The following is a 19,009-nucleotide window of genomic DNA, read 5'->3' as shown; positions in this document are numbered from 1 at the left end:
AGTGTTTCTCATGATGTACTCTGCATATAAGTTAAATAAGCAGGGTGACAATATATAGCCTTTTTGTACTTCTTCTCCTATTTGGAACCAGTCTGTTGTTCCATGTCCTTGGTTCTTGACCTGCATATAGGTTTCTCAAGAGGCAGGTCAGTTAGTCTGGTATTCCCATCTCTTTCAGAATTTTCCACAGTTTATTGTGATCCACACAGTCAAAGGCTTTGGTATTGTCAGTAAAGCAGAAATAGATGTTTTTCCAGAACTCTCTTGCTTTTTCCATGATCCAGCTGATGTTGGCAATTTGATCTCTGGTTCCACTGCCTTTTCTAAAACCAGCTTGAACATCTGGAATTTCACGGTTCATGTATTGCTGGCTTGGAGCATTTTAGCCTTGGAGCATTGAAGCCTGGCTTTGAGAATTTTAAGCATCACTTTACTAACATGTGAGATGAGTGCAATTGTGTGGTAGTTTGAGCTACCCCACGTCCAAGGTCAGGGCGGCAGCCAAGAGGAGCTACCCCAAGCCCGAGGTCAGGAGCAGCAGCCGAGGGGATGACTAGGAGGCTTGTATAAGAGTCCTGATGGGGGACTGGTAGTGGGGAAAACTGGGTCTTGTTCTGATGGGCAGGGCCATGCTCAGTAAAAGCTGTGACAAACCTAGACAGTGTATTAAAAATCAGAGACATTACTTTACCAAACAAAGGTCTGTACAGTCAAAGCTATGGTTTTTCCAGTAGTCATCTATGGATGTGAGAGTTGGACCGTAAAGAAAGCTGAGTGCCAAAAAATTGATGCTTTTGAACTGTGGTGTTGGAGAAGACTCTTGAGAGTCCCTCGGACAGCAAGGAGATAAACCAGTCAATCCTAAAGGAAATCAGTCCTGAATATTCATTGGAAAGACTGATGCTTAAGCTGAAACTCAATACTTTGGCCACTTGATGTGAAGAACTGCCTCATTGGAGAAGACCCTGATGCTGGGAAAGACTGAAGGCAGGAGGAGAAGCGGGTGACAGAGGATGGGATGGTTGGGTGACAGAGGATGGGATGGTTGGATGGCATCACCCACTCGATGGACATGGGTTTGAGTAGGCTGCGGGAGTTGGTGATGGACAGGGAGGCCTGGCGTGCTGCATCTATGGGCTCGCAGAGTCGGACGACTGAGCCACTGAACTGAGCTGATGGGTGGGGTTGTGCTCCCTCCCTGTTAGTTGTTTAGCCTGAGGTGACCCAGCCCTGGAGTCTAGAGGCTCTATTTTAGAGGTGATGGCCACCTCCAAGAGGACTTATGCAAAGGTACCTCTACCAGAACTGCCGCCAGTGCCGCTGTGCTCATGGTGAGCATCTACTGATGCACGCCTCCACAGGAGACCCTCCAGGACTAGCAGGTAGATCTGGTTCAGCTTCTTGTGGGATCACTGCTCCTTTCATCTGGGTCTTGATGCACACATTATTTTGTTTGTGTTGCCCTCCAAGAGCAGAGTCTCTGTTTTCCCCAGTCCTGTGGAAATCCTGTAAGCACATTCCACTGACCTTCAAAGTCAGATTCCCTGGAGATTCCCTGTCCTTTTGCCAGATCCCTGGGCTGGGAAGCCTGACATGGGGCTCAGAACCTTGACAACGGTGGGATAATTTCTTAGGTATCGTTCTGCAGATTGTGGGTTGCCCACCTGGTGGGTATGGGATTTTATTTTATCATGTTGGTGCCCCTCCTACCATCTCATTGCAGCTTCTTTGTCTTTAGACTTGATATACTTTGGGGTATCATTTTTTGGTGGGTTCTAGCATCCTCCTGTCAATGGTTGTTCAACAGCTTGCTGTGATTTTGGTCCTCTCACAGGAGGATATAAGCGCACATTGTTCTCCTCTGCCATCTTGAACTGGAACCCTGAGAATGCCTTTTAAAGTATCTTAGTAGTAGTGTGTTTCTCTCTAGCGCTCTCCCTGTTTCCTATAGTTTGTACTGTTCAGTGCAATATTATTAGGTACATAGATACAAAGATATTAATAATTGTCCTCTCCTCTTTGTATTTTTAAAATGTGGTGTTTGAAGATGACCTGATCTTTGTCATCTGTTGAATGGTTTTTGAAGTTTATAATCTTATTTATTTGTGATGCTGCTTATTCTGAGACAAGCTAGGTTTCCTTTTTCTTCATAAAAGAAAACCTCTGATAACCCTATTATGAGATTTTTCTTCAGTATAGTACAAATAAAATATAGTTTCCTAAATGTAGATCTAAGTTTCTTTGCTGTCCATCTTTCTATAATGTTGAAATAATCCAAAATCACACATCTGTGAATCATTTTAAAATTTCAAAATGTCAGTTATATGTATCCTAAAAGCTATATACTGAGCTAAGTTGTTGGGCTCGTGTTCAGGCCAAAAAGCCACAATGAAGCATTGTTCATTAAAGTTTTCAGCCTTGGTCAAAAGTGTCCCAACTGAAAAGGTTTGAAAACCTTAAGGTGAGACCCATAATCTCCAAAGAGAGAATTGGTGAGTTAGAAAGTGGTGTTGAAGAGTTTATCCAGAATGTAGCCTATAAAGACAAGGTTATAAAAAAATATACAAGAAACTCATAATTGCAGGTAAAAACTTTTACTATCTAATGTGCATCTAATTGGAATCCTTTGGGGGGGGGATAGAATATGGGAAAGGCAATGTTGAAAGAAATATGCCTGAGACATATGCCTGCAGCTGTAGAAAGCACGATACATATTATCAAGTAGAGTATTATAACTGCAGAACGTGAGAGGCATAGAGAAAATATTGGAAACACCTAGAGATAAAAGACAGATCTTTCTACAAATAGATGGACAACATCAGTAACAACAGTGGAAGCCAAAATACAGTGGAATGATATTTTCAAAGCTAAGATGAATATGTGAACTCATAGTTATTTGCCCAGAAAAACTTTTTCAAGAATGAGGATATAATAAAGAAAATTTTTGGTAAAATTGAGGGTGTTGATTACCAGGAAACTTTGATTACATAATTTCTAAAAGGATATACATCAGGAAGATGGAAAATGGCCTTAGAATGAGGGTCCAAAATGCATTAGTAAAGGTGAGCAAAGAAAATCCTTAGTAGGTTGGAAAGTATAATTTTTTACTTTTATGGCCTCTGCGGTTATCAGAAGTGTTGCTGGTCAGTCAGTCCATCAGTCATGTCCGACTCTTTGCAACCCCATAAACTTCTGCAGCACGCCAGACTTCCCTGTCCTTCACCATCTCCTGGAGTTTAACTCATGTCCATTGAGTCGGGGATGCCATCCAGCCATCTTACTCTCTGTGTCATCCCCTTCTCTTCATGCCTTCAATCTTTCCCAGTATAAGGGTCTTTTCCAGTGAGTCAGCTGTTTGCATCAGGTGGCCAAAGTATTTGGAGCTTCAGCTTCAACATCAGTCCTTCAATGAATATTCAGGGTTGATTTCCTTTAGGATTGACTGGTTTGATCTCCTTGCTGTCCAAGGGACTCTCAAGAGCCCTCTCAAAAGTGTTGCATTGTACAGTACTTTGAGGAGGTAAAGTGTAGTTCCAAAGGTATAGTGTAAATAACCTTGAACTTCCTAGAATCCATTTGCTATTTTGTTTTGAAGCTGCATTGCTGTTTGGGGAATTGACCCCAGATTCACTGCTGGACCCTCATTGGCCTAACCTAGTCATAACAATCCCATTCCCCTTGCTAATTCAGTTGACTTAGGATCCAGGTCTAATTCATTTAGCTGGTGGTGGTTATCTTTATCAATTATTGATTCAGATGTGGCCATGTGACTGAAGTTGGCTTACTTAGACTGAAAGAAAGCATTATTTTTTGATTGGCGAAAGGCACGTACTGGGTGAATCTAGATTGCTTGTCCTTGTGGTAAGAGAAATGGGCCTTCATGTGAAGTCAGCAATAGGAATAGCAGCATTGTGAGAAAGGAGAAAAACAATAAGAAAATTTGATCTCCAAGGGTTTCAGTGTATTACTACTTAAGTGTATCACTACTTTACCCAGCCCTGAAGTTTACCCTATTTCTAGGCTTTGTTTTGATGGGGCTTCAGTGATAACTCAGTGGGTTAAGAATCTGCCTGCAATGCAGGAGACCTGTGTTTGATCCCTGGATTGGGAAGATCCCCTGGAGAGGGAGATGGCAACCCACTCCAGCATTCTTGCCTGGAAAATCCTGTGGACAGAGGATCTTGGCAGGCTATACACAGTCCATGGAGTTGCAAAGAGTTGGACACGACTGAGCGACACACAGCCTTCATTATATGTGAGATTATAGTTTACATTTTTATAGCTTTAAAAATTATAATTTATTTAAACTCCACCCAAAACACCTCTCCCTCCTCCAAACACCTTTCCCCCCCAAAACAAGTTAATTAATACAAGAATAATTTCAATTCTATACTGGGAGAGGTAGAAGCTATATACTCAATGCTACTGTGGCAAGACTAAATTAATTTTAGTTATCACATTTTATTGAAGCAACATTGCGAGATTAATGTGCTCAGAGAAAATGACAGAGTAGTGAAGGGTATGAAAATATGAAATGTTAATATATGATCAGTGTGAAGAGTATTTTTGTCCTGATATAAGAAGATATTGAAAAGATTTAGTAACAATGTTGAAATATTTAAAGAGCTATCATGTGGAAGAATTACTAGATTTGTTTTATATGATTGTAGACGTAAAAAATAGTTCCAATCAGTAGACATTCTGGAGAGGTATCAATATAAGAAAGTTGTGGTCAGTATATGAAATAATTTTCTAATGTTTAGAACTGTCTAAAAATGGGAGCAAAGAATGCAGCAGTGGAGAACTATCAGTGGAGACCTTGGGGGTAACTTTTTTCGCCTGAAATTCTTGTAATAGAAGACTTGTACAACTGCTCAAAATTTAGGGAAAGATTTTCTACATGGGGTATGAGGTTGGATTATATTACTTCAAGGACCCATAATATTTTATTATTATGGTTGCTGATCACTTACTATATTAGTAATATTGGCTTTCTGTTCCTTTAGCCTCAACATTTCTTTTCAAATCATAATCTTGTTAATGGCTCCTTACTAGCTAGAAATAAAATTTGTAATAAATATAATCTGTCCATACATGTGTTTAAGAAATAAATATGAGTGATATAAAGTAGAAATAAAGTGAAAGTAAAAGTTCACAATTATTTACTGCATTTCTGAAATGTAAAAGACTTTTATTAAACGAAACATTTTTCCTAAGTTAGGTAAAGACTTATTTGGCAGCAAAACCAGATCTTAATTGATGAGAAGCTTATTATATAGCCTTTATCCAGTTGGTGAATTCATATGTTTTGCTGCAAAAATAACTGAATGTTTGATCACAGGTTGCTACTCCAGACCCTGTTGGCATTGTTACTTAATATATTTTGAAATCCAAATAATTCTGAGTTCATAAAATATCTCATCTCATGGGTATTGGCTAAAATATTGTGGTTCTTTAACAAATATTTCAACATGTACATGTTCCAGAATGATTAGTTTAGAATACATAATCAAATGGTCATACTTGTAATTAAAATATTTGCATTTAAGAGCAGTAAGTTGACAAACCACATGCCTAAGAAGTTATACACTGTTATTTGAAGAGGAAAAAATGAGGAAATACAACATTTTAAAAGATGACCTGAGCCTTAGGTGTTACCAAAATTGTTTCCTCTGTTATGATTTGAGGTGTGCTCAGTCGATCAGTCATGTCCAACTCTTTATGACCCCGTGGACTGTAGCCCACCAAGCTCCTCTGTCCATAGGATTTTGATTTGAGGTGAGATAGTGACAAAGTTTTAGGCAAAAGCATATCTCCTAACTTGAAATTCCACCACATATTGAAGCCTACACTAGTACTTGCTGCTGCTGCTGCTGCTAAGTCGCTTCAGTTGTGTCCGACTCTGCGACTCCATAGACGGCAGCCCACTGGGCTCCGCCTTCCCAGGGATTCTCCAGGCAAGAACACTGGAATGGGTTGCTATTTCCTTCTCCAATGCATGAAAGTGAAAAGTGAAAGTGAAGTCGCTCAGTCATGTCTGACTGTTAGCGACCCCATGGACTGCAGCCTACCAGGCTCCTCCATCCATGAGATTTTCCAGGCAAGAGTATTGGAGTGGGGTGCCATTGGCTTCTCCAACACTAGTTCTTAGTAATAGTTATATGTGATCTCTGGGGACAGTATTAGAGTCATATTGGAAAGCAAAAATTGTATAATTTCAATATGTAGGGTAAATGTTATTAAATATTTACATAAATATATGTATATACACACATTTGTATGTGGGTTTAATTCACAGAACATTCAAAAGTTGCATGGCATGTAGAAGAATTCTTCATTGATATTTCACAGAATATATTTTAAGAGTAAAAATAGATGGTATTCCTTTTCCTCCTTTTTCCTCTTTTTGTCTCATGTACCAATAGGAGTGCATTTATTTTTTCCTTTTCTTTTTTTGATCTGTCACCATTTTGTCATGACTGGTTCTATTATATAGTCTTTTAATATTTGTCAGCCTCTGTTGTATCAGCAACTATATATGTCATTTAGCAAGTAATACTTAAAACATGACTTCCTACCTAAATAAGTAAAATTTCGGGCAGTTATATACTAGAGTTCTTTAAAAATAAGACAAAGATAAGTTAATTTGTGTTGTAAGCAGCCAAATTTTATGTCTGGTAATGCCTGGAAAGAACTTTCAGCACTTAATATCCTTGTGTATTAGTGTCTTTCATAGTCAAGATTTAGTGTTAATAAAAGTGAGACACTGTGGTGGGAAGGTAAGAATTCCATGACAAAGGTTATGTTTTCTTTCCACTTAGTGAAATGTGGTTTAGAGTTTTCATCTTATATAATAGGATATTTCATTAAATTTTACAAGCTGAATTATTATTATCCTGCTTTGTGTATAGGCTACTGTTATACCTGGAATAAAATGTTAAACTTTTTTGCTTTTGGGCAAGAATACTGGAGTGGGTTGCCATTTCCTTCTCCACAATATAAAGATAACTTTTCTAAATATTGTAGTTACCACACCAAAATAGGGAAAATCCCTTCTTTTAAGGCATTTATAAAATTATTAGTTAAGTTTGGATTTACCTTTAGGTGTCTTTAAATGCTCATTTGTTAGTGATATATAACGCATCCTGGATCAGCAGTTATTTTTGAGAATCTACAGTGAACAGTGTAACCTTTTTCTAGTTGTTTTAAAATATAATCACAGTTCCTCCTGTTGTATTTTATCCATTTTAAACTTTACCCCTGTAATGTTCGTGTAGAAACTGAATATGTAGTGTACTACCAAATGCGTATTAAAGTATTTGATTTTCATTGTATCTCTTAAAAACTTAAACTTCATACATTTGCCATTTTTTAGTAAAACAGATAATAGTAGTCTTTTCATTGTGATGATACTCTAGAATTTGTTACTTCCTCCGCTTAGTGGATGAGTGTTTGCAAAACTGATTCTTTAATGAAACAAAGATGAAGTTAGAAATACTCTGTATTATAGTAACTAACTCTTACAGTTTTTATAAATGTAATAACCCATATGTATGTATGTATGTACTTTTTAGAAAGAATCTTCAAGAGGGAGACATAGGGAAAAGGAAGACATAAAAATCACTAAGGAGAGAACTCCAGAAAGTGAAGAAGAAAATGTAGAATGGGAAACTAATAGAGATGGTGAGTTTCAAAAATCTTTGTTTATGTAGTCAGTATATTGATTGTTCACTTCGTAGGTTTTTCTGTGGGCTTCAGACACTTTCCAGCCATGATCTCCCTATTGTTTCAGAATCTAATTGACTTGTGTGTCTTACTGAGTTATAAGGCAGGAAATGGCATGTAGCTGAATAAAAGCCGAGAAAGCTGTTCTCTCTAGAACTTACCTGTTCAGTATCATAGTACTTTGAAATTTATTGCACTTGTCAATCTTTAAGTTTCTCAGTATCAAGGTTTAAGAGAATTGAAATTTATGTTTATTGTTTTGCATAAAATATTAAAAGTGAGATTTTTAAACCTTAAAGACCTAGGAAGATTATTTCCAAGAAATTACTGGATTTCATCTTTAAAGAAAGTGATATCAGATGATAACTGGGGGATTTGTTCATGAAAAATTAGGAAAATCACCTGTAAGTCATTGTCTTTTAACAAAAAAGCATTTATTTCCCATACCATGAGTGTTCTGTCTTCTCTTCTTTTGTGATCTAGAAGTTGAGCACTATAGTCTCACACTACCAAATACAGAGAGAAGGAACTCACATCTGTAGATATACTGGGCATTTTAATATAATTTATATAATTATTTCAGTAGTTCAGCTTTGTTACTCTACTATACTTGTCAAAGTATAGTAGACTTTAAGAATGTAACTTCCTTCCTCATCAGATAGCCAAAAACTTAGACCAGGGGCTAGAAAATTATACCTTGTGGGCCAACCACCTGTTTTTGCAGTAGAATTTTATTGGAGAACAGCCATGTCTGTTGGTTACGTATTTTCTGTGCCTTTTGAGCTGTGGTAGATGAGTTGAATACGTGTGACAGCAAAGAGACTGCAAGCCTAAACTATTTACTACAATATTTAAGAAATATCCCTGAAAACTTACAGACTTGAAAAGTACCTTAAGAGTTCAGTTCAGTTCAGTCACTCAGTCGTGTCCGACTCTTTGTGACCCCATGAACTGCAGCATGCCAGGCCTCCCTGTCCGTCACCAGCTCTTGGCATCCACCCAAACCCATGTCCATTGAGTTGGTGATGCCATCCAACCATCTAATCCTCTGTCGTCCCCTTCTCCTCCTGCCCTCAATCTTTCCCAGCATCAAGGTCTTTTCCAATGAGTCAGCTCTTCACATCAGGTGGCCAAAGTATTGGAGTTTCATCTCGAACATCATTTCTTCCAATGAACACCCAGGACTGATCTCCTTTGGGATGGACTGGTTGGATCTCCTTGCAGTCCAAGGGACTCTCAAGAGTCTTCTCCAACATCATGGTTCAAAAGCATCAATTCTTCAGCACTCAGCTTTCTTTTATAGTCCAGCGTTCACATCCATACATGACCACTGGAAAAACCATAGCCTTGACTAGACAGACCTTTGTTGACAAAGTGATGTCTCTGCTTTTTAATATGCTGTCCAGGTTGGTCATAATTTTCCTTCCAAGGAGTAAGCGTCTTTTAATTTCATGGCTGCAATCACTATCTAAAGTGATTTTAGAGCCCAGAAAAATGAAGTCAGCAACTGTTTCCACTGTTGCCCCATCTATTTCCCATGAAGTGATGGGACTGGATGCCATGATCTTAGTTTTCTGAATGTTGAGCTTTAAGCCAACTTTTTCACTCTCCTTTTTCACTTTCATCAAGAGGCCATTTAGTTCTTCACTTTCTGCCATAAGGGTGGTATCATCTGCATATCTGAGATTATTGATATTTCTCCTGGCAATCTTGATTCCAGCTTGTGCTTCCTCCAGCCCAGCGTTTCTCATAATGTACTCTGCATATAAAGTAAATAAGCAGGGTGACAATATACAGCCTTGACATACTCCTTTTCCTATTTGGAACCAGTCTGTTGTTCCATGTCCAGTTCTCACTGTTGCTTCCTGACCTGCATATAGGTTTCTCAAGAGGCAGGTTAGGTGGTCTGGGATTCCCATCTCTTTCAGAATTTTCCACAGTTTGTTGTGATCCACACAGTCAAAGGCTTTGGCATAGTCAATAAAGCAGAAATAGATGTTTTTCTGGAACTCTCTTGCTTTTTCCATGATCCAGTGGATGTTGGCAATTTGATCTCTGGTTCCTGTGCCTTTTCTAAACCCACCGTGAGCATCTGGAAGTTCATGGTTCACATGTTGCTGAAGCCTGGCTTGGAGAATTTTGAGCATTACTTTACTAGCGTGTGAGATGAGTGCAGTTGTGCGGTAGTTTGAGCATTCTTTGGCATTGCCTTTCTTTGGGATTGGAATGAAAACTGACCTTTTCCAGTCCTATGGCCACTGCTGAGTTTTCCAAATTTGCTGGCATATTGAGTGCAGCACTCATCATCTTTGAGGATTTGAAATAGCTCAGCTTGAATTCCATCACCTCCACTAGCTCTAGCAATTTGAACATCAGTACTTTTGAAAGAAATCTATTGCATCTTTATACAGTATTGTCTGTTAAAAAGTTGTTTCTAAGAACAAATAGGAAACTTCTCTATTAGTTCATTGGGATTTCAAAAGTAATACTAATACCTCCTATAGAATAGCAGTAAATATTCCAAACCTTGACTGTTCAAATTTGAATGGCTTTTTCTAAATTCTAAGGGATTAACACTGAAGACACCCAACATTGTTCCTTTTCATTTTAATTATTGTTTTGAAAAAAAAAATCTGAAATACATTGGATGCTTATGTTTTAAAACAGAAATTTCTGTATTTCCATTACAGTAGTACATGCTAATTGTTGAATATTTTAAAGGTTCAGAAAAGCCTAGGTCAGTTTGCTCCTTTTTTCATAGTAGCTCTTTCAAACCCTCTCCTTAAATCTCCACCCTTCCAACCCCTTTCTCCTACTTGCTATTTATAACACACAAGTGATGTAACACTTTATCCACAGACTCTTTCAGCTTCCTGCCAGCACATCTGTAAACTAGTTTTTATTCACTAAACTTTTTATTTCCTTCTTGTTCTTAATAAGAGGCTTCCCTCCTTCTGCATGAGGTTAGAGTCCCCTGATTTCCTTCCACCTCTGCAATCTTATTTGTTTATCTTACACTCTCTTTTTTAGCTTTACGATCCATCTTGGCACATTTTCTCTTTTCACCATATTATTTTTAGTCATTTCCTTGTTTATTCCCACTTTACAGCTAAGTTGTACCTTTTCACTTCATGTTTATTCCACCTTCTGATGCGCATCTTCACTAAAACTGCTCTTTAAAGTCACAAAACCTCCTTTTTGCTAAATAAATGAAGACATACTTGTCTCTTTCTCCTGTAATCTTCTGCAGCATGTGATACATCCCATAACCTACCTTCTTGAAACACTTTCCCCTTGGCATCCATCTATCACTGGTGGGGTTTTCTGTCTTCATATTCAAACTCTTTGTCCTTCCAGAGGCTCCTTGTGTACTATCTATCCCTTCCCAATGCTTTGCTCTAAACTCATCTTTAAAAAAACTAAACTGATTTTTACTGCAAGAGTCTTTTATATGTAAAATTCTTTTAAAAGGTGAGTAAACGTATTTTATAGTACTTTTATATGCAAAATATTCACGTCTGTTTCTTAGGTTTTCTCTTGATTTTAAAAGTCATAGGTTCTGATTATTATAAATTGCTATGGTTTAAAAGTTTCTGTTTGAAGAAATATTGAAGTATAGAGTTAGAGAGTGAGACTGACCTCATTTAATATGCTTACCCTCTACATTTTCAATCTAAGTAGCAATTTTAGCTAGACTCAGAAGAAGTTTGGTCTGTATGAGTAGTTCTTAAACATTTCGGTCTCAGGACACTTTTCACTCTTTTTAAGGACCCTCGAGAGCTTTTCATTTTCTGGATTATCTGCTTCAGTAGTTTCCATTTTAGAAGTTAGTTCTGAGAAAATTTTTAAATTTTAATTTGTTAAATAGTGGCAGTAATAAATCTAGCATACAGTTTTATGGAAAACAGCCATGCTTTGCAAAGCAAAAATAAAAATTGGGGGAGGTGGCAATGTTTTAAATGTTTTTGCAAATCGTTTTAACTTCTTAAAGTAAACTTCTTGACTACCTTAATGAAAGATACCTAGATTTTTGTGTCTGCTTCCGCATTCAGTCTGTTAATGATGTGACATCTGGAAAAAGCCCCAATATACTCTAGAGATTGAGTAAACCAGGCAAATAATGTAGAATTATGGAAATACTTTTGATCTTCTGGAACTCCAGAAATTGATCTCCCTTGGGGATCTCAAGGAGTCCTCATACTGCTCTTTGAGACCCACTTGTCTTTAGAAGCTGCTTTTAAAACTTTTAGTTGTTTCTCCTTCCCACTTCCCAAGACCTTTTTTCCCCCCCCTCATTTTCAGTTTTTCTCTCCAGATGAAATCATGCTCCCAGGGCATCATTAACATCTACATATTAATGACTCCAATATGTAGAGCTCTTAATTGATACATTACCAATTGGATATCTCTGCCTGAGTTCCATATCTTAAAGGCACCAGTTTTCCTACTGGTTCCCCAAAAGTCTAAGGGTCATTGTTGAGTCTCCTTCTGCTCAACCCAGACACTTAACATAAATCTTAAACATTTCTATCTGTTGAGTGTCTTTCAAAACCACCTATTTCTCTAAATTACTAGTACTAATATTCTAGTTCTTAAGATACTTATTTGTTGTCTATAAATGTGTTTTACAAATAATTCTCTAACCTCATGTATTGAGGTTAGTCTTGTCCCCTAAATCATTTTCCACTTTAACCCCAGACTAATCTTCACAAAATATTTCTTTTTATATAATAACTTTCAGAAGAGTACATGATTCATTTGTACAACTTAACTGAATTTTCACCAATAGAACAGGCTTGTGTAAGCAGCCTGTTCTTCATCAATACATAGGAAATTACTCGTCTCCCATAAGCCCCTTCGTACTCCCTTTTTTCAGTCACTGCTTTCCCAACCTCCACCTCCTGAAGGTACCTGCTGTCTTGATTTTTACCAACATGGATTAGTTTTGTCTGTTTTTGAAGTCTACATAAATGAAATCTTTAGCATGTACTCTTTCTGTACTTAGCCAAAAAAATATGTGAGATTTTTGAACATAGTTATAGTTCATTAATTCTTATTGGTATATAGTAGTTCATTGTATGAGTATACTATAACTTATTCATTTTTCTATCAATAAACATTTGGTTAATTTCTAGTTTGGGGCTATTTTGAATAAGTTGCTACTCCTAATCATACCTTTGATAAACATGTACTCATTTCTCTTGAGTTTATGTTTGGGAGTAGGATTGTTGGGCCATTGAGTCTACATATGTTCATCTTTAGTAGATAATGTCAGGTCAAAAATAGTTCTCCTTTCTATGGTATTTTTGCCTTTTTCATCATAATCATTCTAGAGATAGGTGGTTGTTTCTTACTGTGGTGGTTTTAGTGTACATTTCCTTAATGAGTAACAAGTTGACAATTTTCTCAAATTTACTGGCCACTGTGCCACCTCTTTTGTAAACTCTATAGACTTTTGCCTACTTCTCTATTGTTAACTGCTTTTTTTGATTGTTGAATTTTCTTTATATTGGAGAAGAAAATGGCAACCCACTCCAGTATTCTTGCTTGAAGAATCCCATGGACAGAGGAGCCTGGCAGGCTACAGTCCATAGGATCATGAAGAGTTGGACGTGACTGAAGCACACAGCACGTTCTTTATATAGTCTGAATATGAAATCTCTTAATCAGTATACATATTATAAATATCTTCTCTCACTCTGTGAGTTAGAGTGAACTTGTAAAAGAATAAATTAGTTCATTTCACTCCCCTGTTTAAAATTCTCTGATTTCCCATTGCCTACAGGATCAAGTATAGATTCTTATGTACCTATAAAACTTTTGATTTTCCCCAGTTGTTTTATGTATTTCCAGCTCCCATTCCCCAAGTCTTTATTTTTTGTTTGGTTCTCTAAACTTACCATATTTGTTCATCACAAAGAACAATGCAGTAATATAAAAAGCAAAAGCACCATTGTAGTAGAAGAGAAAATGTATGAACATATTTGGAAAACCTTGGAGGTATGTACATTCTCCTAAAATAAGCATAAAATGCAGAATCCATAAAAGATTTGATTGTATAAGGATTTAAAATTTTGTGCCTAACTAAACATAGACATCATCTTTTAAAAACAGATCACAAAAGAAAATATTTGACGTGTCATGTGTAAGCATATAGTAAAAACATTGTATTAACATATAATGAACTTCCACAAATACATAAGGAGTTCAGTTGAAAAATGGGCAAAAAATAAAAAAATTGAATATGTAATTCATAGTGGAAATAGAAATGGCCAGTAAATGCTCAGCTTTACTATAGGGGAATACTGGTGAAGATAGAGAGATAATAGTCTTCACCCATCATACTGGAAGAAGTGAAAAATACTAATATTATCAAGTGGAAGTTTACTTTGGTAAATCTGTTTCTGAGTATAAAAGTGGAAGTGTGGTCTCTTAGTCATGTCCGACTCTTTGTGACCCCATGGACTGTAGCCCGCCAGGCTCCTATGTCCATGGAATTCTCCAGGCAAGAATACTGGATTGGGTTGCCATTCCCTTCTCCAGGGAATCTTCCTGACCCAGGGATTGAACTGAGGTCTCCCATATTGCAGATAGATTCTTTACTGTCTGAACCACCAGGGAAGCCCCCAAAATTTCTGAGTATAGTTTGGCAATATTATAAAATTATAATATAAATTATATTAATATAAATATTAATACAATCAAATTCTGAGTATATCTGGCAATATACTACTACTTGGCAATAGTATAGTTTGTCAGGGAAAAAAAAAATATTGTTTGCCAAACAAACAAGTGTAGTTTGGCAAATTAAAAATTACCCTTACTCCAGCAAATTTAATTCAAGAAATCTGTTCTGAAAAGAAAATATTCACACTTGTAAACCAAAATAGGTATCACAATGTTCTTTGAAGTCTTGTTTATAATAGCAAAATATTGAAAACAAACTAAATGTCAGAAGGAAAATGGTTAAATAAACTGATGTTTATATCATGAAATGTGTTGCTGATGTTAAAATGAAGTTGTTTGACCTTGTGTATGACATGGAGAGATCTTTCTGTAGGGCAGTGTAGAAGACTATAAATTTAAAGCTTTATTTTTATATCTATTATTAGTTGCAATAGATTTCTAAAAGTAAAATTGTCATATTAAAGGGTATGAATGTTTTACTCATGGCTACCAAATTATTGTCCAGGCTGGATGTATTAGTTTACATCTCCACCTCCAGAGAATGAACATGCCTTTTATCTGTACCTTTGCCAGTACCAACTATTACCATTAAGGGGGAAAAATGGCTCTTTAATACATGAGAAAGACTTATTTATCTATCATGTGCATTTCTTTTTGTGAATTGCCTGTTCATGTCCTTTGACCATTTTCCCTTTTAATTAGTAGGAATTCTTTATATATAAAGAATGTGAGTGATGTCCATATTTTTGTGCTTTAAGCAATCAAGTAGGACTCCTTTATCTTTTTTGGTTTTTAGTTCTTCATTTTATTTATTTACCCCAGGTTAAGAAATGATGATCTTAAGTGCTAAAAGTGTGACTTGAGAAGGTTCTTCAGTTTGTAAGTAGTCAGTCCCAATGTGGTCAGGTGTTAGGACAGCAGTCAGTGAAATTTCCTCCTCTAGGCTTGTTGGCATTAATAACAAAGAGATAACAGTGCCAGTTGGCTCTGAAAACATCTATATGCATTTGTAATGAAATAGTCTGTGCATCACTCTTCCTTGTTTTCCCCTCTTTAATCTTCATATTCTTTTCTTTGAAAGGGTAAATAGAAATAGATGCATGGTATCAGATCTATTGAAGAGATGGACAGTTCTAATCTAAGGATCTGCTACAAACCACTTATAATGAAAATGTTATAGATCATTCAGAAATAGCTCATGTACACATTAGTATTAAAATTACTTTTAGTAATGATATTAAAAACAAAACTACAGAAACAGGATTGTACATTTAATGTAACCTTAATACTAATGAGTCTTTAGGAAAAGCAGGGAGATAATGAATCACATCATATACAGTATGAAATATTAAAGGTTTTGGTAGCCTTAATACTGAGAATTTGTAGCTGAGTATTTTAATTATATCTTTAAAAAATTCCAGCTAATCAAAAACCCAATCCCCAGTTCAGTTCAGTCACTTAGTCATGTCTGACTCTTTGCAACCCCATGAATCACAGCATGCCAGGCCTCCTGTCCATCACCAACTCCCAAAGTTCACTCAGACTCACGTCCATCGAGTCCGTGATGCCATCCAGCCATCTCATCCTCTGTCGACCCCTTCTCCTCCTGCCCCCAATCCCTCCCAGCATCCGAGTCTTTCCAGTGAGTCAACTCTTCGCATGAGCTGGAGCTTCAGCTTTAGCATCATTCCTTCCAAAGAAATCCCAGGGTTGATCTCCTTCAGAATGGACTGGTTGGATCTCCTTGCAGTCCAAGGGACTCTCAAGAGTCTTCTCCAACACCACAGTTCAAAAGCATCAATTCTTTGGTGCTCAGGCTTCTTCACAGTCCAACTCTCACATCCATACATGACCACAGAAAAAACCATAGCCTTGACTAGACGGACCTTAGTCGGCAAAGTAATGTCTCTGCTTTTGAATATACTGTCTAGGTTGGTCCTAACTTTTCTTCCAAGGAGTAAGCATCTTTTAATTTCATAGCTGCAGTCACCATCTGCAGTGATTTTGGAGCCCCCCAAAATAAAGTCTGACGCTTTTTCCACTGTTTCCCCATCTATTTCCTATGAAGTGATAGGACTGGATGCCATGATCTTCGTTTTCTGAATGTTGAGCTTTAAGCCAACTTGTTCGCTCTCCTCTTTCACTTTCATCAAGAGGCTTTTTAGTTCTTCTTCACTTTCTGCCATAAGGGTGGTGTCATCTGCATATCTGAGGTTACTGATATTTCTTCCGGCAATCTTGATTCCAGCTTGTGTTTCTTCCACTCCAGCGTTTCTCATGATGTACTCTGCCTATAAGTTAAATAAGCAGGGTGACAATATACAGCCTTGACGCACTCCTTTTCCTATTTGGAACCAGTCTGTTGTTCCATCTCCAGTTCTAACTGTTGCTTCCTGACCTGCATACAGATTTCTCAAGAGGCAGGTCAGGTGGTCTGGTATTGCCATCCCTTTCAGAATTTTCCACAGTTTATTGTGATCCACACAGTCCAAGGCTTTGGCATAGTCAATAAAGCAGAAATAGATGTTTTTCTGGAACTCTCTTGCTTTTTCCATGATCCAGCAGATGTTGGCAATTTGATCTCTGGTTCCTCTGCCTTTTCTAAAACCAGCTTGAACATCAGGGAGTTCACGGTTCACGTATTGCTGAACCCAATCCCCAGACAACCCAAAATGACTTACAGAAAACCAGGAACCTTAAGACTGGTTTTTCATAAAGAAATTGGCTATATCAGTTTTAAGTGTTTATAGAAACAGTATGCTGCCATGCTTAGTCAATCGGTCCTGTCTGACTCTTGGTCACCCCATGGACTGTAGCCCGCCCGTTTCCTCTGTCCATGGGGATTCTCTCAGCAAGAATACTGGAGTGGATTGCCATGCCCTCCTCCAGGTAGAAACAGTATATATTTCCTTTATTTTTTAGAAGTGTGTTACTCTTATTAAAGAATCTACAATTTTAATTTGTATAAAAAATAGTTGAAAAAATTGTTATAATTTTTGGTATAGATAACTAATAGTTTTTGAAAAGTAATGGAATTTTTATTTTAAAGATTCTGACAATGGAGATATTAATTATGATTATGTTCATGAGTTGTCATTGGAAATGAAGCGTCAAAAGATACAGAGGGAATTAATGAAGCTGGAACAAGAAAACATGGAGAAAAGAGAAGAAATTATTATTAAAAAGGAGGTATGCTCTTTATTGAAATATGTTAGTAATTAACATCAACATGGATATTGATTGCAGAACTCATTAACTGCTTGCTACATCTAAAATTGTATTGGGATATTGATACTTCATACATGTTAATCAATTAATCTTCACATTACTCTATTAGATAAATAGGGCATATTTTTAATATTGAACAGATAAACAAAACTGAGTTTCTGTTGCCTGGAGTCACCAACTAATGTGAAATGGAACTTGAATCTAGATAAACCTGATTTTTAGGCCCATGCTATCTCTATAGAGTACTTACTTCTTCTAAAGAGTAGAAATAGATAAAATATATTTGAATATAATTTGTGATTTTTCTGAGGAGATTTTGAAATTTCATAAGTTTAGTTTGCTTAATTGATACTAATGTTAATAGTTGTGTGGCAGATATAGAAGGGGCTGGAGAACCTGATGCCCCCAGGTGCTGATCAGAGTTCTGTTTTAGACTGTCTGTGATAAACTTGGACATCCTACCCCAGCCATGCCAGCTCCAGTCAGCTCTCTCTGCAACCCTGCTGTCGCTTCCCTGTTAACAGTCATAAGCTCCAAATAAGAGCCTGCAAACTGCCTATGACTTCCCTGGTGGCTCAGATGGTAAAGAGTCTGCCTGAGGTGCAGGAGACCTGGGTTCAATCCCTGGGTTGGGAAGATCCCCTGGAGAAGGAAATGGCAACCCACTCCAGGATTCTTGCCTGGAGAATCCCGTGGACAGAGGAGCCTGGTGGGCTACAGTCCACAGGGTCACAAAGAGTCAGACATGACTGAGCAACTTCACTTTCACTTTTGATAATAATGTTGGGGCAGTTAGCATATTGGTTAACAGTATACGTTTAGGAGCCAGGCTGATAGTAATGTGTGGTGGCTGTTATAACACTTAATGTTTTATCTGAAGTTTATTGTTGTTGCTTTGTTTGATTGTAGCAACCGTGATTGGTACACTTTCTGACTTACTGAATTCTTTTGAAAGGTTTCACCAGAAGTGGTTAGATCAAAGTTGTCTCCATCACCTTCTCTAAGAAAGTCTAGCAAATCTCCGAAGAGAAAGTCAAGCCCTAAGTCATCATCTTCAACTAGCAAGAAAGACAGGAAGACAACTGCAGTTTCCTCTCCATTGTTGGACCAGCAGAGGTCAGTAGGGTGATAAATAGTGCCAGAATGAACTAGCTTTTTCTGACATGATATTCAGAAGAATTACTTAGTAGATTACAAAAGGATTCTTTTAATACATTGAACATTTAATATAAGCTTTTTCTTGAAAAAGTATGGAAAGTTTCCACTTAAAATTATAGAGAACGATGAAACAGAGATCTGTGTCATACCTATATATGCTTCAGAACTTCCCCCCCCAACCCAAAAACTAAGCAGGTATATTTCCTGACCT

General features: G+C 37.2%; 1 protein-coding gene across 1 annotated transcript in view; it reads left to right on the top strand.

Moving 5' to 3' along the window:
* ZC3H13 (zinc finger CCCH-type containing 13) overlaps positions 1-19,009 on the top strand; it is a 98,468-nt gene that overhangs the window by 18,146 nt on the left and 61,313 nt on the right. The window contains exons 4-6 of the mRNA XM_052650128.1: positions 7,575-7,683; positions 17,462-17,601; positions 18,596-18,756. Coding sequence (XP_052506088.1) covers positions 7,575-7,683; positions 17,462-17,601; positions 18,596-18,756 — 410 coding nt within the window. The remainder of the gene's footprint in view (positions 1-7,574; positions 7,684-17,461; positions 17,602-18,595; positions 18,757-19,009) is intronic.

The sequence above is a fragment of the Budorcas taxicolor genome, chromosome 12, assembly GCF_023091745.1.
Source record: "Budorcas taxicolor isolate Tak-1 chromosome 12, Takin1.1, whole genome shotgun sequence".
NCBI classification, from domain to species: Eukaryota; Metazoa; Chordata; class Mammalia; order Artiodactyla; family Bovidae; genus Budorcas; species Budorcas taxicolor.
The sequence above is the reverse complement of the archived record's forward strand: the minus strand, read 5'-3'. Positions and strand labels throughout refer to the sequence as shown.